The 23,130-nt window shown below is 51.7% G+C and overlaps 1 protein-coding gene across 1 annotated transcript; it reads right to left on the bottom strand.

The window, feature by feature from the left end:
* Positions 1 to 993: 993 nt before the first annotated feature.
* Ifnlr1 (interferon lambda receptor 1) lies at positions 994 to 15,608 on the bottom strand. The gene is made up of 7 exons (XM_026403581.2): positions 15,551 to 15,608; positions 11,600 to 11,723; positions 8,022 to 8,206; positions 5,015 to 5,157; positions 3,133 to 3,292; positions 2,712 to 2,842; positions 994 to 1,785 (listed from the first exon to the last, which is right to left on the bottom strand). The coding sequence occupies exons 1-7, from the start codon at positions 15,606 to 15,608 to the stop codon at positions 994 to 996; spliced, it is 1,593 nt and encodes a 530-aa protein (XP_026259366.2).
* Between the last annotated feature and the right edge of the window lie 7,522 nt (positions 15,609 to 23,130).

Raw genomic sequence — 23,130 nt, forward strand, 5'->3', positions numbered from 1 at the left:
TGCTGGGAAGAGGAGCGGCCGGGACTGCCTTTGGTGGGGCTCTGGCTTCTGTGAGCTCAGTCCCCTGGCCTGGACGTGCAGGACCAGCAGGGGTGGAAGTGGGGGGGGGGCGCAGAAGTGCCACAGGCTTGAAGGCAGGTGCTCCTGGTCACTGGGATGAGGGGTCACCTGAGGGGGGTTTCTGGGGTCTCCTTGGAGCCTGTGTAGAAGGAGGAGCCTGCCAGCCACTATGGAGGCAGCACCCGTGATGTGGCAGGCCCCGTGCCACACACATCAGAGATCCCCTTGAGCCTCACCACCCCTAGGTGGTGGCTGCCCCTGGAGAATCTGAGGTAGATAATGAGGGGGACTTACGCAGCCACCCAACTGGCAAACAGCAGAGCAGGGATTTGAATCCAGGTCTGTCTGAGATTAAAAAGTCTGCAGTGTGCGACTCTGAAAACCAGGCTCTGAAGGACAGCCTCCCTTTCTCTCCCTGCCTCTCCCTCAGCCAGTTGGATCTTGATCAGGGGCCCACCCTAGGGGACTCCCCAATCAGCCAATCAGGAGGCTGAGACTTGCAGGAGGAGGGAGCTCCAGGCTGGGAAAGGCAGGAGAGCCTGGCCCACCAGATGTCCCTCCAGTGTGACTATCCCTTTCCCTCCCAGATGATCCCTGGATGGTGTCAGCCCTTGACATCCACAGTGACCTGACCCTGCCTGTCACCCAGGGCAATGCTCTGACCTGACACCCAACAGACCTCCGATCACGGCCCACCCTGTCTCCATCCCTCCTGCAGCTGGGCCTGACGCTGGTGCCTCCCAGGGACGGGTGGCATCCTACCACTCAGCCCAGATGCCAGCCAGCCTCTGGAGGGGACCCCCGAAGTGCTGGGAGACCCTCTGCTGCTTCAGCCAGGGAGGGAGGCTAGGCTCTCAGGACTCTGGTCCGGGTTCCAGGGCAGCGGGGCAGCCGAGGCTGCAGCATGAGGCTGGCGGGGAAACCAGGGCCTGCTCACCTGGCCATGTAGTGCCCCAGCACCCCACTCCTGACCTCGGTCCCCTGGCAGCCCTCGGCCCCCGAGCTGTCGGTGCTCCGGTCCCCTGGACTGAGCTGGCCCTCCACCTGCGCCTCCCTCTCACCCTCCTCGTCCTCCTGCTGTTCCTCTTCCTCCTCCTCGTCTGGACTGCTGTCCCAGCAGAAGGTCAGTGTCCGAAGAGAAACCTGGGGCTCCCCGGGGAGCAGATTCCTCCCTGGGGAGGAGGAGCCCCAGGGGGTCCACACGAAGAGGTCACCCTGCAGGGGCTCTGCCAGGAAGCCCAAGTCCTCAGGGAATTCTGGGTGTGAGAGAAGCTCCGGATGCTGGTCCCCGCTCAGCCCTTGACCCGGCCGCTTCTTGGCCAAATAGCTGGAGGACCCAGCCTCGTCCCAGGGTGAGGAATACACGGTGCTGGGCCAGCTCCCGTCTGAAGAATCCCAAGCAGAGGAGCCTTCTCCAGGGACCACAAGTGTCCAGGGCCTTCCCGAGTCCACGCCGGACCCATCGGCCTCAGAGTGCCCCGAGACCCGGAGCTCTGGACCCAGGAAGGTGGGGTGTTCCATGTAGGGCTGGAAGCTGACGCTGTCATCTTCGTCCTCAGTCAGTCTCTCTTCTGACCCTGCCTTCAGAGCGTCTGAGGCCCTGACCTGGGGGGCCGGCCTGACCTTTCTCATGAGTTCCTTTTGGGGACAGAGGAATAAGTCATCTAGGGACTCGGGTCCACTGGACTGGAAGGTTAGCACAGAGCGTCTGCATCCAGAAAAGTCCTGATACGGGGAGGGGGAGAGAGGAGAAGGCGATTGGGGCTTTCCACAGCACGAGGCCCCCTGGAAACAGACGGGGTCAGGGCTCGAGTTGTTCCATTGTTGGCAGGAAACGGCATCTGGACCTTGATCCTGCCGGGAACCCAGGGAGCCCGGGCATGTGCACCCCAGAGCGGCCCCTCCGAGGGTGGAGGCACCTGGGTGTTTCTCCATGGGCCCCTCGGACGTCACTGAGGGACGTAAGGGCTGCTGGGGGTGCCTGTTCCCTGACGGGTGGGGTGCGCTGGCCGAGAAAACCCGCAGGGGGCCAGGGGCTGGGGTCCAGGCAGGCCCAGCCGTGGGGCAAGGCATTGGTGGTTAGCAGGACTTGCCACAGGTCTGAAGGTTGGGACTTTGAAGACTCCCTTGCCACCCTGCTGATATGGGGACACTGAGAATCCATCCTCAAAGTCCCTAACCCCACCCGAGTTTCTCCTGGGCCTCGCCCACGGCCAGGCCCTGGTCTGAGCAGCGCGCCCCATCTGGCCTCTGCAGCTCCTCCCTGTCCCCGCTGGCCGCCAGGTCCTTGGGGAGTGGTTAGTACCCCAATGTCGGCCTGGGCAAGTCTTGACCTTGGTTAAATTGTGGATGAAGCACCGAGAGCCCGCGGAGTCTCCCCCTTGGGCGCTCCTGTCTCCCCCACCCCTTCTGGCCACGGTTCCAGAGTCTCAGGGCTGAGGGCTCAGCTCTCTGCACCCGAAAAACTCTTTAGTAAAGTGGCTTAACTAAAAGGAGCTAAAGTCACTTCTCCCTCAGGGACAGATGTGTATTTTATTCAGTGCCCAAGGAATGCATCACAGCCTCTCCCAGCTACTCAAACTCCAGCCCCACCTCCTGCCTCTCAGTCCCCCTCCCTCCCCACCCGCCACACACCCCCAGATCTGCCATACCAGGGCCTGTGGCATCTTGGACTGCCGAAACCAGGGGTTTCCCTGAAGACTCTTCCAGATCATACCCACCGAGGCCACCACCAGCAGCAGCGGCAGAAGTGACGGTAACACCAGGACTGCCCAGATGGGTCCTAGGCAGGAAAAATGACATCTACCTCAGACGCGCAATGGCGCTCCCCTATCAATGTGCTTCCCGTCCATCTTCCCACTCAGTCCTCATGAGAATAACCCCATGCTACAGACGTGGAAACCAAGGCTCAGAGAGGTTATGTAAGCGGCCCGAGGACACACAGGGAGTGTGGCAGAGCTGGGACTTTCACCTGGGCCAGTCTGTCTCTAGATTCCGACTTTTAACCACTACAACATGAAACTCTCAAGGCCCCGGAGGAAAGTCCCCTGGACAGCACCACTTTGCACCTACCGGGGGCCTCCAGGAAGAAGCAGATGGGCGTGGAGAAGTTGCTGTATTTAGGGGAAATGAAGGTGTAGAGGGTTCTGGCGCTGAGACAGTAGCGTCCGCTGGTGGCTGGTGGTAGGGGCACCTGGACTGTCTGGCCATGTGGGGTGGCTGGATATACGGTCTGTTTGGAGAAAGAAACAGAGATGAGTGGACCTTCTGAGGGGACCCCGTTCCACACGGTCAGGCTGGGGGAGCATCGGCAAGCGGGTTGGGATGCGGATCCCGAACCTTCTTTTCTTTTCCTACACTGAGGGCCAGGTCTGGGGGTGTACTTCCCAACACTGTTCCTTTTTGGCTGAGTGTCAAATTAGGGATGTCTGCAGTTCCAAAGCAGCCTGTCCTTTGGGGTCACTCCTGGGTGTACCCATCAGGGCCAGTGGGTCCCCATTTTGAGAAGCAGATTCCTCAGGCCTTTCTTCGCTTGAGCCTCCCAGCCTCTTGGGGGTGAGGCCAGTCAGCAGTTACAGGCTCAGAAAAGTCTCCAGCGGCTCTGTCCAGTAAAGTAGGTGGTGGCCACACAAGGCGACCAAGCCGTTGAGGCAACTGGCCCAAGTACAAAACACCCACTTCCAAAGAATTAGGGAATAAAAAAGGTGAAACAACTCTATGATTTTTATATATTAATTCCATGTTGAAATGACAATATTCTATCGGATGAAATAAGATCTGTCTGTAAAACCAAAGTCTTTGGGGGTGGGGGGTGCGGCTCCGTGGTAGAGCACTGGCCTGGCACGCAAGAGGGCCTGGCTTCCGTCCCAGCACCACCCAAAGCAAACAAAAAATAGTCACTTGTTTCCTTTTATTTAATCCCTTTTATTTATTTTATTAATGTGGAATATTTAAAATGACATATGTGGGGGCTGGAGTTGTGGCTCAGTGGTGGAGTGCTCGCTTAGCATGCATAAGGCACTGGGTTCGATCCTCAGCACCACATAAATGTGAAATAAAGATACTGTGTCCACCTAAAAAAATGAATATTTTTAAAAATAAATAAATAAAATGACATCTGTGGCTCACATTATATTTCTTTTGAACAGCGCTGGTCTAGAATATTTGCAAGGTACTTTTAAATTTTGAAATCGATTCATAAAAATTGTACAGGTGTGGGCGGTGTGTGACGTTTCGACATTCTTGGGAGCTTCTGGAAGCCGGGAATCTCACTGGACCCAGAGCTACATCCCTAGGATGGCGGGGGGCGGGGGTGAGTTCTGGTTTTGTGGAAGAAAGAGTGAACCAGAGCAGGGGTCAGCAGACCAGGCGCTGGGTGCCACCTTTCCTGCCACCTGGTTTTGGAAACAGTTGCAGGAACCCAGCGAGGCCTGTTCATTTCCGCCTTGTCTGTGGCTGCGTTCGAGCTCTGGCTGCAGGGTTCAGTCACTGGGACAGACCCCACTGGACAGACCCCGACCCTGTGCAGAGGAAGTTCGCCAACCTTTACCATAAATAAATAAACATATTCACGGGCTGCACTGAAGTCAGGTCTGAAGCTGGGCGTACCACGCCCAGGGGGACTTGTGGACGTATGTTATCCAGGGTTATTTACCTCTGGGCTCTTTGGGATTGTTTCTTAGAGCTTATCTGTACTCTCTGCAAGGACCTGACAAGTAAGCTCGCAGCCCATCACACTTTAGTCAGATTTTACTGGGGAAAAAGGAAGCGTTTGTCAAAAAAAAGATGAGGCAGGACTTGTGGACAGGCTGAGGGTACTTACACTAGTGAGGGGCCGACTCCCGGAGTCAGGGGTGTCAGGCGCACCGGGATCAGGGAGCAGCGGGAGCCTGAGGCACACTGGGCTGGGGAGGTGGCGGGAACCTGGCCTGGGGGCGGGGGAGGGACTGCCCACCTTGTTTGTGGTGCCCTCCTTCCAGAATTCCACCTTGTACGTCAGGTCCACCAGGGGCATGCAGGGGGGCAGCTGGTAGGTGGCGTTGACCCTCAGGATCTTCTTGGTCTGGGTGAACACCAGGATGGGCGGGGCTGGTTCCACTGGAAGAAACAGCAGGACCGGTCAGAACCCCGGGGGGGCCGCGCTGCCCTCACCCAGCCCCGAGAGCCCCCTGGGAAGGGGGAACAGCGCTAGCTCCTGCCAAGCACCTCCGTGCACCATGCACCTGACAGCCTCGCACTGACCCTGGAGGGAAGGCTCACGTTCCCTTTCTACAGAAGGGACGCCGAGGCGTGGAGGGGTGAAATACCCCGGCTGAGCTCTCAGGAGACCTGCCCTTACTCATGGTCTCTTCCACCCGGGTGCCCTTTACATGCCACTGGGGTCTCAGAATCCTGCCCACACGTATGAGTTTCCTGTTGGCTGTTATAACAAATGACCACACCTTTGCCCTGGGTCTCACACAGGGACACTTTGGGACAAGTTCACTTGAGGGTCACTCAGCTTGTCCAGCTGAGGTCCCTGTTCCCTCACTGCTTGTCAGCTGAGGGCCTCTCCCAGCTCCTGACGGCCCCTGCCTTTCCTCTCACCTTGCCCCCGTCTCCAAACCAGGAACGGCACAACTGAACCCTCTTCACCCTTCACATCCCTCTGACTTCCCCTGCTGCTCCGTGACTTCTGCCTTTAGCTGCAGAAAGTTCTCTGCTTTAAGGGCTTTGGGATGATAGTGGATCCATCTGGACAATCCAGAATCATCTCACTCATTCAAGACCCATAACCTCAAAATTCCTTTTGCCACACAGTACACACATCCAACATTTCTGCAGGTCCCGGGGAAGAGGCCAGAACGTCCTTGGAGGGCCATTCAGCCTACCATGGTCTTTCCTCCAGCCTCCCCAAATCAGGTCCCTTTTAAATGCATAACACATTCACCCCGTCCCAGGTCCCCAGGGCTCTCATCTCATCACAACATCAATTCAAATCCCCAAATTTCATCGACAGCATCGAAACCAGATGCAGATGAGACTCAGTATGATCCATCAGCGTCACACAGATCCTCTCTATGGGCTGCTGAAACTTGAGGACAAAATGATGGGAGAGGCCCAGGATGCAGTCCCAGGCTTTCCCGTTCAAATGGGGGACAGGAAAGATAGGATGGTGTCATGGGTCCAAAGTGGCTTCGAATTCTAGCCACAAGAACTCCATGAGGTCCCCAGGCCTGGAGCCCTTCTGCTTGGCTCTTAGCCCTGCCCTTGAGCTCCTGGGGCCGCCCTCTGAGTCACTCGTCCTTTTCATTAAGGGCAGCAGGTATCCGGCCCCCAAACAGTTTTTATCAGTTTGCATCTCCCTGGAGAAATGGCAAAGTCCATCTCGACTTCCTACTTTCTCTGTCCCTGTGAGTCTGAGCAGGCAGCTATGGATATAAAGTTTTCAGGAACTCCGTGGATCTCCTGGGGACCACTTCACCATAAGTCTATAGCTGCCCTCGTGGTGGGGTCCTCTGGGGAACTTTGACTGACACCTGCCTTCATGCCCGCCTCCCCTTCTCTGCTGGCTTCTTTCTTAATCATTATCTGGCCTTCATCCGGCCTCCTTCCTCCCTTCCTCCCTCCCTCCCTTCCTTCCCATTTCCCATCCCTCCTCCTCTACCCTGTGCATCCTTCCTTCTTACCCAAACCTGTTCCTCCTTTTATCCACCCACCCACCCAGCCTAGTACACCCCAATCCTCTCTTCTCCCTTCCCCACTGTCCTTTCCCGCCATTCTCCATTCAAAAACCCCATCCTCCTCACTTGGAACCCTATTCTGCTCTCATTTTGGAAAACCTGGATGGCAGGGGACAGAGCAAAGCTTCGTGGGCTCCTGTCCCCAGTGTTCACCCTCCCTGAGCACCTCCCTCCTGTCACTCCACCTTACCCAGGGTCAAGATCCAGATCCCATCCTACCCACCAACTACTAGCACTGTATCCGGGCAAGGCACACAGCTTCTTTGAGTCTTGCTTTGAATATTAAAAAAAAAACATGCAAATGAACCTCATAGATTTGCTATGAGGATTAGAAATAAAAACCTATTGGAAAAAAAGTGCTCTCCTCAGCCACTGTGAACACTTGTGGTTGCTGATGATTAAGCGTGGTAGGGGGATTCCCCACCACCACCACCTAATTTGTCCCCCAAATTTCTAGTGTACAGAAAAAAATCGATTTTTTTTTTTTTAATAATTTCTTAGGGAAGTTGAAGCCAACAAAAAAATGGGAGCAAGTACTACTTGTACCAAGGGAGACTCTGTGAAGCGTGCTGTAGGGGGTGCAGCGGCTGTTCTGGCGCCCCCTGCCGGTCCCCTAACTCCCTGCATGAAGCCAGGCTGCCAGCTATGGCCCCAGCTGTGCTGGCCCCTGGTGGCCCTTTCTCACCGAGGCTTGCTTCAGAGCCAGGGCCACGGAGGGCTGCCCCAGTCAGGTGTCCCCTGCTTCAGGGAAGCGGGAGGCAGGTGATGTGACACTCATACAGAGTGTCACCTTGACTGGATGGGGGGATGCCTATAGAACTGGTAAAGCACACTTGTGGGCGTGTCTGGGTGGGTGTTTCAGAGAAGATTGGCAGGCAGGTCAGCCAACTGCGTCTGGAGGACCCACCCAGCAGGCTGCGACCAGAATGGAACTGGAAAGGGGAAGAGGAGGGGAAACTCCCTCTCTGGCTCTCGCTGTCCCTTCGCGAGCAGGTGCATTTCTGCGGCTGAAGCGGGACTTGTACCCGCTGGGGAAGGGAGGCTTTTGAGTCTTCAGCCTCAGATTGGTCTGTCTTTCTGAGGCTTCTGGTTTCTTGGACTGAGTCACCGCGGGGGGCCACTGTGGGACTTGTCAGCCTCTGCGATGGCAGGAGCCACCTGGAGTCAATCTCTCCCGTCCCTGCATAGATTCTATGTGCCACTGAGTGAAGTCCCCACATCCCTCCCCTGCAGACCTACCTTCAGAAAGGTAATCCAGGGACTCAGACTCCACCCAAGGGGACCGGACACGGGCAGAAGCCGCCTGCACACGAGCCTTGAACTTGTTGTACAGGTCCTGTTTCTTCAGGCACATGAGGGGACACACCAGTGCCCGGGTTCCTGCACACTTTTTTACTTTTTGCCACTTCCTGGGGATGGGAGAGCTGAGGGGGAGACAGGAGCAGGTGAGAGCGGACTCAGCCTCTGGTTAGGGAATTTAGAGAACACGAGCTTGCTCATCCACCCATCGGCCAGATGACCCACCAGCCCTCGTCCAGCCAGGCAGCCCCTGGCTGAGACAGGGGAAGAAAGGGCAGCTTGCGAGCGCAGAGGGGAGTGGCTGGAACCCTCGCCCTGCCTCGCCCTAGCTCTGGGACCTTCTGCAGGTCACTGACCCTAAGCCTCAGTCGCCTCATCTGCCACGATTCTCTCACAGAGCTGTTGTAGCCGCAGCTAGGGCCAGTACTGGTCAATGTTTTCCATATGTTTATTTATTTAGGCACTTATGAGCCACCTGCTGTATGCCATGCTGGGGATGTAGCTCTGTGGTAGAGCTCTGCTGGGTTCAATCTCCAGCGCAGAAAGAGAGGGAGAGGGGAGGCAAATGTGTCTCTAGGATGTATATCACTGTTCCTGAAAAGATTAAAAGTCATAGCTACCTAGAGATCACATAGCCAGCACACAGACTATGTAATCTTTTTTAAAAATTTTTTTAAAGAGAGAGAGAGAGAATTTTCTAATATTTATTTTTTAGTTTTCGATGGACACAACATCTTTATTTTATTTGTATGTGGTGCTGAGAATCGAACCCAGCGCCCCGCGCATGCCAGGCGAGCGCGATACCGCTTGAGCCACATTCCCAGCCCAGACTATGATCGTTTTTAAAAACATTTTTATTGGTTGTTGATGGATCTTTAATTAATAATTAATTAATTAATTTATATGCAGCATTGAGAATTGAACCCAGTGCCTCACACATGCTAAGTAAGTGCTCCACCACTGAACCACAACCCCAGCCCCAAGCTATGATCTTTAAAATCTTTTCCTATTAAATGGAGAAGTGGCTCACTGCAGATCTTAGGTCAGGAACCTCACAAGATGAACCTGGGACACCTTGTCATAACAAACAGTGAGAAAGATATGGAAGATTACCAGAGTCAAGTTAAAATGACTCAATTAAAAAGACTCAGAAATCACCTCGAAGAAATGCACTGGCCAAAGATGGGACAATTCAAGGTTCAAAGTAGAGAATAAATTACAATTGAATTGACATTATCAGCTGGGCATGGTGGTGCACACCTGTCATCCCAGCAACTTGGGCAGGAGATCATGAGTTCAAAGCCAGCCCCAGCTGGCTTGCATAGTGAGGACCTATGCAACTTAACAAGACCCTGTCTCAACATAAAAAATAATAAAGGGATGTGGGCATGTGGCTCAGTGGTTCAATTCCCCCTGGGTTCAATCCCTGGTACCAAATAAATAAATACAATAAATAAACTGACACTGTTAGATATGCTCAACAACAACAACAATAAAAGAAGTTCATAAAACTTGTAAAAGAAGTTAATTATAGTCACCTTTGGGGAAAGATAGGAAACCAATTATTCTGTCTTGCCTATTTGAAAACCTGTGTTTCAAATACTAAATGAGGGGAAATAGCTTTTTATAAAATAATTCCAATTATCAAATGGGAAAAACAACAATTAGAGTATAAGCATTTTGCAATCCTCACAGGTATTTAGAAAAGCATAAAAAAAAAAGGAGGAAAATATTGCAAAAGTCCAGAGGAGAGGCTTGCAAGTCCTTAATAAAGTTATTCTAGATGGAACCCACTAGAATACACTGCATCCCACTGCGTGATTTTGAGCGAGACACACCTGCAGCAGCACCCCAGTCTCCTCCTCTGTAAAGTGGGGAATGGGACCGGTCCTCTCAGGTGCTACTGTGAAATTAAATACATTTAATGTACTGACACAGGGCTGGGGGTGCAGCTCAGAGGTAGATCACTTGCTTAGTATGCACAAGGTCCTGAGTTCCATCCCTGGTACCAGGAAAAAAAAAATAAAACAAGAAATGAAAAAAAAAAATTAGTGAGGTGCTGACACGCTGTCTGCCGCGCAGCACAGGAAGGAAGAGCTTCCTGCCTCCTGGCGGGTTCTTGCTTTTGCCAGCTCTCCTGCAGCCTGTGCATGCCCAAGCCAGGGTCCTGTCCTTCATATTTGGATTCTGCAGAGGCAGGGATCATGATAGAACAGGAAGGGCGCATATTTTGTGGTCAGATGGGTTGGGTTCCTCCTCTGGCTCCATCACTAGCCAGGGAAAGCACTTCTCTGTGATGGATCTTATTACCTCTAAATTGAGGGGACACAGTGCTGCCTGAGGGTCCTGGGAGAGAAAGATTCCCCCGAACGCCTGTAGCACCAGCCCAGGTTGGGGCCTGAGGATGTATAGCTCCTTCTCCTTCCTGCTTCACCCCATCACCACCAGTTCCAGATTAATCTTCCCACATATCCGCTTCTATCATCTCACTGTCCTACTAAAAGCTCTAGAGGCCGGGCATGGTGAGGTGCGGTGGCGCACGCCTGTAATTCCAGTGGCTCAGGAGGCTGAGGCAGCAGGATCACAAGTTCAAAGCCAGCCTCAGCAACTTACTGAGGCCCTAAGCAACTTAGCGAGACCCTGTCTCTAAATTAACATATAAAAAGAACTAGGGATGTGGCTCAGTGGTTAAGCACCTCTGGGTTCAATCCCAGTACAAAAAAAAAAAAAAAAACCAAACAAACAACAACAACAACAACAAAAAACAACTCTATAGAAGCAGGGCACCGTGGCACATGCCTGTAATTCCAGCGACTAAGGAGGCTGAGGCAGGAGGACTGCAAGTTCAAAGCCAGCCTGGGCAACTTAAAGAGACCCCTTTTCAGAATAAAAACTGAAAAGTGCTGGGGTCATAGCTCAGTGACAGGTCTTTGCCTAGCAGCATGCATGAGGCCAGAGTTCAACCCCCAGCCCTTCAAACAAACAAACAAAAAACTCCATATAATTTATATCTACGTTCAAAGGTGGCACATCTGCTCTTCTGGGTTGGTAGTGACTGCCTGGGCTTCCAAATTGAGAAGCACTCCAGGCCCTGTCCAGCACCAGGGGAAACTGATTCCTAACAATGCTGCATTTTGCAGGCTACAGGAGGGAGTCTCGTCCCTGGGCCTTATGTTTGCCCTCACTAACCAGCTGGAACAACTCCAAGCACCTCATCCAGGGGTACGGAAGCGCCTTGTCCCATGCCCTCCCAGCTCCACCCAAGGCTTGCTCCAACATTTCTCAAGACCTGCCACCATCCCACGGGCCTGTCACCTGCACGCAGTTTATTCAACATCATTCCTACCAGCGACCTTACCAAGAGCCCCTCCCCAAACATGTGCCACGTGCTATCTCCCAGGGGATCCAGAGAACCACCGAATATCAGCCACACCCCAAGCAGATACCCCCAGGGAAGTCCCTCTGGCCCCTACCCACCTCCTTGGTCTCCCACCCAGCAGCCCGGAGATTCACTTCACCTTTGAAAGGCCACAAAATAGGTCACGTTCTGGGGGCTGCCAAGCCCAGGGAGCCACGTCAGGTACACGCTGAAGTTCTGGGAGAGCAGCGTCACGTTCCGAGGAGGGGCTAGACGGGAGCTCCCTGTGGAGACAAGAGGTCACGAGTCCTGGAGCTCTGGGCTGGTCTGGACACGGGCCATTTAGGGCCGAAGAGTGCCACCACAGGTGGTCAGCTGCTCACCAAGTTTGAGGAACCAAAAGCCACCGCCCACACCCCCCGGGCCTCAGCGTCCCATCTGTACCACGAAAGGAGGCTTCTGTCTACTCTGGCACCCAAGTGTCCCGGAGCTCCATGGAACGGGAACTGGGCTCTGGAGAGAGCATCCCCCGGAGCTCCAGGAGCAGGGGCTCTTGTTCTCACAGTCCCTGGGGCCTGCCTGGGGTGGTCCGGCCCTCGGCAGGTGTGTGATGAGCACTCGCTGAGTGGATGGATATGATGATGACCCGAGTCATCCCATCCATGCAACTGGAATGAAACGGCAAAGGGCACTGCCCAGGCCTTAGAAGCAGAGCCACACACCCAAATGGCCTATGCTGGGGGGGGGGGCAGGGAAAGAACTTAGAGGACCTTTCCTCCTAGCAGACCGGGTCCCCACTTCCACTGGCCTGCGATTCCTTTAACTGCACTATTTGCCATGGACCCAACATGGTCCCCCCTAGACACACCGCCAGTTGCCTCTCTCTGCCTGATTCTGCATCCTGCCTCTCGTCCCCTGGGGACGGAGGACTGCCCTCCCGATGCACTGCACCAGGATATGAAAGTAATGAATCTTTGATCTTATTTCCTACTGTGGCAGCGGGTTGGCTTGTGCCTTCATCTGAAAAACCAAGTGGGGCTTCCAGAGCCAGGGAACCATCAGGAAGGCACAAGATGAACTTGGCTCAGGCAAGATCCACAGGACATCTTCCAGTATAAACACATATGAGGGACCCCTGGTCATGGGCTGGACAAGCAGGCCTCAGACTGTGGACAGGCACAAGAAGTCTCTCATGAAAAGCATTCACTAACTAGCTTGTAATCCCAGCAGCTCAGGAGGCGGAGGCAGGAGGATGGTGAGTTCAAAGCCAGCCTCAGCGAGGCCCTAAGCAACTCAGTGAAACCCTGTCTTTACATAAAATATAAAAGGGGCTGGGGATATGGCTCAGTGATTAAGTGCCCCTGGGTTCAATCTGGGTACCAAAAAAAAAAAAAAAAAAAAAAGCACATGAGCAGCATCCATGACCAGATGCCCTGCATTTCCTGTGAGGACAGGGCTGCTAGTGCTCTCATGGTAGAACCCCAGCTTATCTGGGGGCTCTCAAAACACCTTGTCCCTCTGTATAGCAGCAAGGGTTCAAATAAAAATCAAAGCCAGGGGCACTGCTTGTTCAAGCCCTGGGTTTGATTACCAGCACCATGGGGAGAAAAAAAGAATGAAATAAAGAAAAGAAAAGGTCTGGCCATGTCCCTCTTCTGCTTAAACCATCTCGAGACTTCCATGCATTTCACTCCAGATAAACTCCCAAGTTTGCACTGTTACCTTGGGGGCACTACCCAACCTGACCTGCCCCTCCCCCCTTGCTCCTCCTCTGGGATCCCCTTCTGGGCCTTTCCATGTGCTGTTCCCTCTGCCTGGATGGATGATCCTCCCCCAAACGTTTACCCGGCTTTTGTCACACTCTTTCGTGTTCCTATCTCAGTCAGTGACAAGTTCAGTGACAAGTTCTCTGGCCACCTTTAACTGGCCTCTCCTCCTCCTCCTCCTCAGCCTCCTCCTCACTGCTGACCTTTCTCTTCTGAAATACACGCCTGATGATACCACTCTCCAGTTTCGTGAGTTTCTTTTACCCTGGGAATAAAGTCCACGTTCCTTATCGAGGTATATGAGGCCCTGCCCAGTGTGGCCTGGCTTGGCCATTCAGCAAATGTCTCCCTGACACCCCTCCAACACAAGCTCACCAGGCTGTGGCAAATCTTCCTTCCTGCTGTCTCCAAACCACCACCTTCTTTTAGATGTCTTTGGACCCAGGTGCCTAGACTTGCCTAATGCTCACCGTCTAACCTTTGAAAGACTTGATTCAAATTAACGCAGAGGCAATGTGACCAGGATGCTAATTAAAGCTGACCTGTGTAGGAAATTTGTTATCATCATGTGATTAACATGTCTAGTTTCCTGCGGGGGGGGGGGGTACCCCTGGTTGTAAGCCCTCCCTGCTCAGGATGTACAAGTCACAAATCAGTGATCCTGTTTCCTCCCCTAGGTTTACTGTCCCCTGATTTCCCTTGACATCTCCAAGAGGCAGTGGTTTTGACGATGAGGATGATGAAGATAATAATAGCGGCTGACCCGCACTGTATTTTCATTTCGAGACAGACTGTGCTAAACACTTCAACTAAATTTTCTTTTGCCACACCCTTGGGAGCAGGTACTAATCATGATCCTCACATCACAAGTGGGACCACCAAGGCCCTCTCAGGTAATGAGTTGTGGAATCCGGATTCAGATCCGGGCCTAGCCAACTCCAAGGTCTAAGCTCTTGACCTTACTTCCTCCTCTAGGTATTCATGGAGGGAAGGCCCAATTTTCCTGACGGTGCTCACTCAGCTTCCCAGCCCGGGCTGCCTTCCCCTGACATTTTGATCCAAATGTGGATGCCTGCTTCCACCCCGTCCTGTGTCCTCTAGCTGGACCTGGATTATAGTTAGACTGGTGCTACCATTATGCAAAGCTCTAGCACTGCCTGGCAGGTGCCCAGCAGGAGGCCAGTCTGTCTGCAAGTCACTCATAAAGTCACTTGTGGACAGGTCAGGTCCAAAGGCTGAGCTCATCCACGGTGGAAAACTCATAGCTAAAGGAGCCACATGGGACTGAGACTTCAAGGGCTCCAGGCCCTGGTTTGGCACTTCATATGCAACACCTCAGATGACAAACTACCCTAAAGGTAGGTGTCATCCATTCCCCTTCTGGAATGGGCACTAGGCTCAGAGACAAATATTAAATAATCTAAGATTACACAACCCACTTACTGTCCCTCCTTAGCTGGAAAAACACTGCTGCAGAGTTGGGAGGTGACCTAGTGGACGCACCACCCTGTGCCAGTTGCCCACGGGAGTCCCAGTTCAGCGTGCCTCCCCTCTGCTGTCCTTCCTGGGAGATTCCCTTCACTGGTCTAAGCCTCAGTTTCCCCGTATGAAAAAGAAGAATATCCAGCTCATGGGTTGAAATGCTTTTTAAATAAGATAATGTAGTGTCCAGCACAAAGACATTGCTCGAAATAGGTTGGCTTTTGTAATTGATTGTGTTCAAGGACCTTTCCAGCTCTTTTCATTGTGAGTCTAAAACTAGAAAGACATGGGGGTGGGGGAGAAATTTCTGGCCCTTCTCCTCCCTAGATTGGTTGGAGTGGTGGCTGGGTCCCAGTCCTCGGTATTTTGTACCCTGCCACCTTAATTACCAATGGGGGAGCTGGTGGTGACACACAGCAGGGCCCAGGCTCTGCCAGAGCTCCATCCTCCTAGCGGGGGAGGGGGGGGCGTGACACCCACAAAGGAGGGGCAGGGACGGCTACCTCTGTGCCGCAGCCGCTCAAAAGTGGGTCAAAAGTGGCCTGAGCGCAGGGGAACAGCGCGTTAGGAAACTTGAAAAACGCAATAAATGCCTTTTCAGCGGCCACTGTGTCTCCTTCCCAGTTCACCTGGAGCTGGGCTGGGATTGGGAAACTCATTTCTCCCCGGTAGGGCACTTCCAGGGCCATTTCCAAGATCCTGGGCTGCTTATTCCCGGGAAGCCGCGAACCCGCGGCGGGCGGGCGGGCAGGGCCGGTCCCCAGCCGGTTTGGCAGCGGCGGCTGTAACCACTGGCCCTCCCTCGAGCCGCGGCCGGGCCGTGGACACCCGCCGCCCGCCCTCCCCGCCGCCCGCGCCCTTACCTGGAGCGGCCAGCAGCAGGCCCAGGAGCAGGGGCGCCCACCGGCCGGGCGCGGACATCTCGGCCGCCCGGCCCGGGCCCAGGTCCCCGCCGCCCGCCTTGGGCCCAGGGCCGCCAGGTGACGCGGGCGGCGGTGAGCGGAGGCGGAGCGGCGGGCGGGGATCCACGGGGACGCCCCGCGGGGAGGGAGCGACCCGCCGCGCCCCCGCCCTCTGCTGGCTGTGGCGCACCGTCCGGGTGGAAAACCAGACGTTTTTCAGTAAATCGGGGGCGTGTCGCGGGGGCGGACAACTGTTTATATTAATAATCACATTTAGGGTTAGTCCAGCGTGGACAGAGGACAGAGTTCACGGCCAGCGCAGCCCGGCGCACACACCGCTGGCGGGGGCCAAGCGCGCTCCGTGCGGGGAACTGAGCCGCGAGCTTCCGCGCGCGTTTTCTCCCGAAAGCCCGCAAGGGTCTGCGGTGCCTGGTTCTGCTCCGCACGTTCCGTTCCCGGGATATCCGTTCCCGGGATATCCGACCCCAGAACTTCCTGGACTGGACGGGGGCGGGGCAGGGTGCCCTGATGCCACCAAAGCCTGGGCCCTTCATCAGCATAGGAACAGCTTCCAAAAAACACAAGCCACACGCAGGTGATCTGCAGTCATTAAAAGCTGTGCAATGTCCCAAGACACTGTTACAACAAATTTAAAGACCCTGATTGGCGGCGGCGGGTGGTGGTGGTGGTGGTGCTGCTGCTGCTGCTGCTTCTTCTTCTTCTTCCTCTTCTTCTTCTTCTTCTTCTTCTTCTTCTTCTTCTTCTTCTTCTTATTATTATTATTATTATTATTAATAGAATAGTTCCATAAAACAGAGTAAGTGTTCCAATGAGCCAAGCAGAGCAAGTGGGTTTTGTAGACAGGGAAAAGCTGAAGAAAGCAGAAAAATTTTTAAAAAATTTAAAAAGCCTATCTGTCATTTCAAAGTGACTCTTCCTGTCCGGTGGAGACAAGGAGACAGAAAAATAACTCAGGTTACTTTTTTGTGTGTAAGGAATAATTCAGAAGGAACTTTATTATCATGCCAACTAAAACTGGCCTGTTTGGCAATCTGGCTATTTTCTCTCACTTCTCTTGATTTCTGAGAAGGTCAGATAAACAACTTAGTTTCAGTTTGGTGACTGAAACTTTGGCATGGGTGACTCTAATAGAGTTTTATTCTTGTCTGGTCTGATCAGGTCCAGTGCAACAATGGCCTCCTGTAATTTTTTTTTTTTTTTTTTTGGTACTGGGGATTAAACTCAGGGCACTCCACCACTGAGCCACATCCCCAGCCTTATTTTGTATTTTATTTAGAGACAGGGTCTCACTGAGTTGCTTAGTGCCTTGCTTTTTGCTGAGGCTGGCTTTGAACTCTTGATCCTCCTGCCTCAGTCTCCCGAGCAGCTGGGATTACAGGGGTGTGCCACTGTTCACGGCTTCCTGTAATTTTTTTTTTTATTTATTTGTTTGTATGTGGTGCTGAGAATCTAACCTGGGCCGCACACATGCCAGGCGAGCGCCCTATCCTGTAATTTTTAACAGTAGTGAGATGTTTGCAGAAAAACAAGTTCTAAAATTGAGCCTGTTAAAGGTGTGTGTGTGTACGTGTGTGTGTGTCTACATGCATAGATACAAATATAAAATACCTTCTAATTTATTAATAATTAATGGTTGTGATCTCTACCTCTGGATGGTCTAGTTGATAAGATTTTTTGTTTGTTTGTTTGTTTTTGTGATCCTAGGGATTTAACCCAGGGGTGCTCTATCACTGAGCAACACTACCAGCCCTTTTTAAATTTTGAAACAGAATCTACCTAAGTTGCTCTGGTTGGCGTCAAACTTACAATCCTCCTTCCTCAGCCTCCAGTCACAGGGATTACAGATGTGGGTCACCACTGGGCTGTAATTTCCTTTCTAATGAAAAATTATACCCCATCTTAATCAACTGTATGATATGTCAAGATCATGTACTGTCATGTGTAATTAATTAAAACAAATTTAAAAAAATAAGTGCCAAAAAAATTTCTTTTTCTGATCATGTGTAGTTTTCAGGTTTTTCAATAATATGTATTGTTTTTCCAACAAGAAAATTCATTTTTATTCTAAAATTAATTATGGCAGTGTTAATTAAAAAACTGTTAAGACTGAGGGGTATCTGAAATAAAAGGAGTTATATAGATGCTAGTTAGGGAAGGCCCAGGTCCTGGGAAGGTTCAGAAATCACTAGCGTTAAGGTCAGAAAGCAGGTGGAAAAACATTTTTATAATGAATATTTGGGGGAGAAATCATAAACTGTTTCATTGAACCCACATTGGCTGTAGATGGGAGGGAAGTCCATTAGAAGATGTGGTGCTGTGGATTATTTGGAGTTAACAGTCCAGCTGGGCATGGTGGTACACGCCTATAATCCCAGTGTCTTGGGAGGCTGAGGCAGGAGGATCACAGTTTCAAAGCCAGCCTCAGCAACTTAGTGAGGCCCTAGTGAAGTGGCACCCCCTTTCTCCACAGAAAAGCCTTCTACACCATGGTGATTTTAGGACTGTCAGCAAAAGAGTCCATTGTAGATAAACTTCCTATTTTCGTGTCACCCTGTTTACTTGGCCACTGGTCGAGACGATACCAGCACTCCAGGTGCTGGACACCCCCTACTAGTTTTTCACAAACGTAACCAGTATAGTACTTTGAAGAAATGTGCAAACAAGGCCTCTGGCCTTGAGCTGGGCTTCACAGAGATGTCTACATTTTTAAGATAAGTTACAATTGGGCTCCATGGTAACAGCTGGCAGGGGGAGGAAAGAAAGGGGAGAAGAAGCTCTCCCCTTCTCAGGTGTTGTCCTTGAAGAGTTAACGTGCCCAGAACAGTGAAAGAAAAAGCTGCTTTTATGTGAACTTCTGCAGACTGTGAACTTCTGAGCCCCTCCCCTTACACGCTGGGGATAAAACTCTGAAATTTCCTGAACTCGGGGTTCAGGGGATTGGTTGATTACAGCAAAGGCTGTGCCCTCTGAACCTGGCTGCCGCCAAATAAAACTGTTTCCTGCTGTCTTCGGTGCCTTGCCTCGTTTGTCCCTACAACACCAGCAACTTAGCAGGACCCTGTCTCTAAATAAAGTATAAAGAAGGGCTGAGAATGTGGCTCAGTGGTTAAGCGTCCCTGGGCTCTATTCCTGGTACCAAAATCAAACCCACAAGCAAACAACAAAACCAGTCCAGAAGGTTCATATGTAAACAGGACCCAGTCATCCTCAGACATTCTAGAAGGTGAGAGAGTCTTTGGTTAGTTTGCCCAAAGGTGCTGTCTGATAAACGTCCTCACCTCTTTCACCTCCATCTTGTGAACCTTGGTGATTAGACTTAGAACATCTTAGACTTTTTCTTTTGGGCAGTGCTGGGGATGGAACCTAGGGCTCCCACATGCTAGGCGAGCCCTCTATCACTGAGCCACAACCCCAGCTAGATTTTTTTCTTTTGTCAGCCGTTATTTTTGAAATATGATATATTCTGTCCTTTCACAATTTTTTTTTTTGTGTGTGTGTGGGGGATGTTGGGGATTGGACCCAGGGGCTCTAACCACTGAGCCACACCCCCAGCCCTTTTTATTTTTTTTTTTTATTTTGAGACAGGGCCTTGCTAAGTTGCTTAGGGCTTTGCTAAGTGGCTGAGGCTGGCTTTGAACTTGTGATCCTCCTACTTCAGCTTCCTGAGCCCCTGGGATTCCGGGCATGCGCCACTGCACCTGGCTCTTACACAATTCTTGAAAGATAGATTGCCTCCTCTTTTCAGGTTTGGGAAGTGTCGTCTGAGAGCCCCGTGAGCTGGAGCCCTGGGTAGGTGCTGGAGTTTGGTTGGGTCCACTTCAGGCTTGTGGGACTCTAGGGCACCCTGCCTCTGGGTAACTGCTCTGTTTTCTCTCTGGGTATCAGCGACCGTTGGTCAGGTGTAACCAAGTTGTGCTGATATTTAAGCCAAATGCCGGCTCCCAGTTTGGCTCCCCCGAGTCTGTAGGGAGAAGATGGATCATCCCAGAGCTCGGTAGGTCCAGAAGCTGCTCTGACGTTGGCCAGGGTGGCAGATGTTTGGAAGTTTAAGGAAGGTTCTGGAATTTGCATCATGCTTTTGGCTCAATCAGTCTGTCACAAGGAACCACAGGGGTGTGTTCAGATGTGTTCCCTGTCTTTGAGGCCCGGAGAGACAAGAGACCTCAAGTGGAAGAAGGCTTTGATGTCTTGGGATCTCCTTGGAAATTTTGGCTTCTTCTCCACCTAGAAAGTGCACTCTTCCCTCAGAGCCGGACTCTGAGCCCAGAGCAGCAGGGCAGTGGGGACACAGGTGTCCTCTTTGGCCACCTCATGTGCTGTGCCTCTGGATCTGACTCTTTGGGACAAAATATGCCACGTGCTTATTCTGCTCTACCTTTCCCCACCTTGGAATTTCAAGTTAGCAAACTGTGTCTGGTTGCCTGGGTCCTTGAAGGGACATTTTGTGACCACAGGCTTGGGCAAGTTGGTTCTGACAAAACCTTTAAAAAATGTCATATGGCTACAAGTGGGGGATTGCAGCCAGTTACCACAGCCTCAGCTCTACCGTGGTCCTCAGTGGGCTGCTTCAGCTTTTGTCCAGGTATCTCAGGTGCTGATAGTAAATTCATTGGTGGGTATATCTCCATTGATATCTTTTTATTGGAAACTACCAGGAGCACTTTGTTCCTATTTTTTATTGGTGCATTAGAGTTGAACATAATGATAGGATTGGTTACATATTTGTGTAAGACAATATAATTGGGCTAATATCACTTCTTTGCAAGCCAGGGACACTTTTATTGAGTCCTTGATGTGCGGTGGCACTCAGTATACTGAAGCACTTATAGGATTTGTAGCGGGGGGGGGGGGAATGATGGAACCCAGGGGCATTTTATCACTGAGCTGCATCCCTGCTCTCTCTCTTTCTTTTTTAGAGAGAGAGAGAGAGAGAGAGAGAGAGAGAGAGAGAGAGAGAGAGAGAGAGAATTTTTTAATATTTATTTTTTAGTTCTCGGCGGACACAACATCTTTGTTGGTATGTGGTGCTGAGGATCGAACCCGGGCTCACCAGGCGAGCACGCTACTGCTTGAGCCACATCCCCAGCCCCATCCCTGCCCTTTTTATTTTTTGAGGCAGAGGTCTTGCTAAGTTGCTTAGGGCCTCGCTAAATTGCTGAGGCTGGCCTTAGACTTGCGATTCTCCTGCCTCAACCTCCCGAGTTGCTGGGATTACAGGCGTGCTCTTCTGTGCCAGGCTAATATTGTCTATTTTTTGCTGTTTCATTTTTGTGTCGCTGGGGATTGAACCCAGGGCCTTGTGCGTGGGAGGCAAGCACTCTACCCACTGAGCTCTATCTCCAGCCCTCATATTGTCTTTTATTAGATGAAACTCAGAAAGGTGACGATGCTTCCTATGACACGTGGCTAACTACAGGGACAGCTGACATTTAGACCCTGGTCTGTCTGTACTGAAAGCTGTGGTTTAGATTTCTGCTATTCAGTCTCAGATGATTAAGGGCAAATGAGAAGGAAATCCCCCATCTGATCACTTCCTGATTAGCGATGGGCAGTGCCTTTTCAGTTGGCACCGAATGGAAGTGGGCTCCTGTGTGCCAGCCCCAGCATGCCGCAGGGTGGGAGAAGCCCCCCCCCCTTCCCTGGATGTCAGAGGAGCCCACATCGGTGGCACCATACCTGACGCGCTTCCATTGAGAGCACACCACACCCTAAGCCCTGGGGCCGGGGACTCTGGTCTTCCACCAGGCCCGAGGTCTCTTCCTGGCAGTCCAAGGTTTTCTTTCACCTGCCCATGGAAGCTTCCCTCTGGGTCTTGGGCACAGCCACAGCGTCAGCAGGTCCCCTCTTTCTTGCCTCCTGGCCTTTCCAGACACTGGTCTTGTAGCTGACATCTTGTTGCAGGAAGACACTGCTGGAGAAGCAGCTCTTGGAAAGGAGAAGAACTCTAGCCTTTATTTTACCTTGGTGGCCCAGAGGAACACAAACTCCACAGTTTCTCACAACGTTTATAGGTTATTTGGGGTCATCTTAGACTCATCCTATCACTGGGGCTTTTTTCCTCTTTAAAAAAAAATTTGTAATCTCCAGGGCCGCAGGCCTGGTGCAGGGTCCCTAACATGCTCACAGACACAGAGAGGAAGACAGGCCCTCGCCCCAGGCGTCGGTTCCGTTTCTAGAAGGAGTAGTCCGACTCCTAGGCAGTTACTTACAATGCAGAAGGTGGGACCCATGGTTCATCAGGCCTCCTGAGAAAGGCTGAGGAGGGGAGGGGAGCTGACCCTCTCTAGGCCCTGGTTTCTTACCATAACGTTTTTATAATTTCATTTCACAGCTGGCTCTGGTTTGGCCATCACAATCTACTGCTTCAGCCTCACGTCTATGTTACTTCCTTAACCTTGGCTTTGGTTTGCTCCCAATCCCCATGTGTCTTTCTGATTTAGTCCCCATTGTGCTGTTATCATGGAATGCCACAGACTAAGTAGTTTATGAACAACAGAAATTTATTTCTCAGCTGGGTGCGGTGACACATGCCTGTAATCCCAGCTGCTTGGGAGGCTGAGGCAGGAGGATCACGAGTTCAAAGCCAGCCTCAGCAAAAGTGAGTTGCTGAGCAATTCAGTGAGACCCTGTCTCTAAATAAAATACAAAATAGGGCCGGGGATGTGGCTTTCAATGGTTGAGTACCCCTGAGTTCAATCCCTGGTACCCCAAAAAAAAAAAAATTTTTTTTTAATTTACTTCTCACAGTTCTGGAGGCTGGAGAGTCCAAGGTCAATGTGCCAAAAGATTAGGGACTCCGCTCTGCTTCCAAGATGGCCCCTTGAACTCTGCGTCCTCTGGAGGGAAGAAGCATCCTGTCCTCACATGGAAACAAGCAACAGAGAGATAGCCCACTCCAGAAGTGTTTTCCACAGCAGATTAATCCATGTATGAGGCCTAGCCCTGGTGATCTACACACCTCCTTTAGGGCCCACCTCCCAATGGTGATGCATTGAGGATTTGTCTCCAACATGACTTTAGGGGACACATTCTAAGCATAGCAGTCTCTTTGGTGGTATGCAAACACAATTTCATAGAAATAAGTTGTTTTGTACATTTATTATCCTTCTTCCTGGATATATCCTCAGTGACTTAAGGGCTGGCACACAGTAGTTGCTCAGTGAAGGTTGGAGGGGTAGCTCAGTGGCAGAGCACTTGGCTAGTATGTGCAAGGCCCTGACCTCAATCTGCAGCACCACATAAACAAATAAACAAAAACAAATCTCAATGAACAGTGCATAAGCAAAACTTTACTATCTGGGGCTCATTCAAACACAATCCCATAGTCCTCCAAATGACTCAGCCCTACTACTTCTAGCTCTTAGAGGGGCCCTAGTACCCTCTCAATGTTTACTAGGTAGAGTTAAACTTCTCATATGACTCATACTTACAAGACCCCAGTACCTCTTCTGAAAGCATAGTTGGAATTTTTCCATCTTCCACTAACCTAAAGAATAATATGTTTAAGAATAATGTGTAAA

Source organism: Urocitellus parryii, chromosome 11, assembly GCF_045843805.1.
Source record: "Urocitellus parryii isolate mUroPar1 chromosome 11, mUroPar1.hap1, whole genome shotgun sequence".
Lineage (NCBI taxonomy): Eukaryota > Metazoa > Chordata > Mammalia > Rodentia > Sciuridae > Urocitellus > Urocitellus parryii.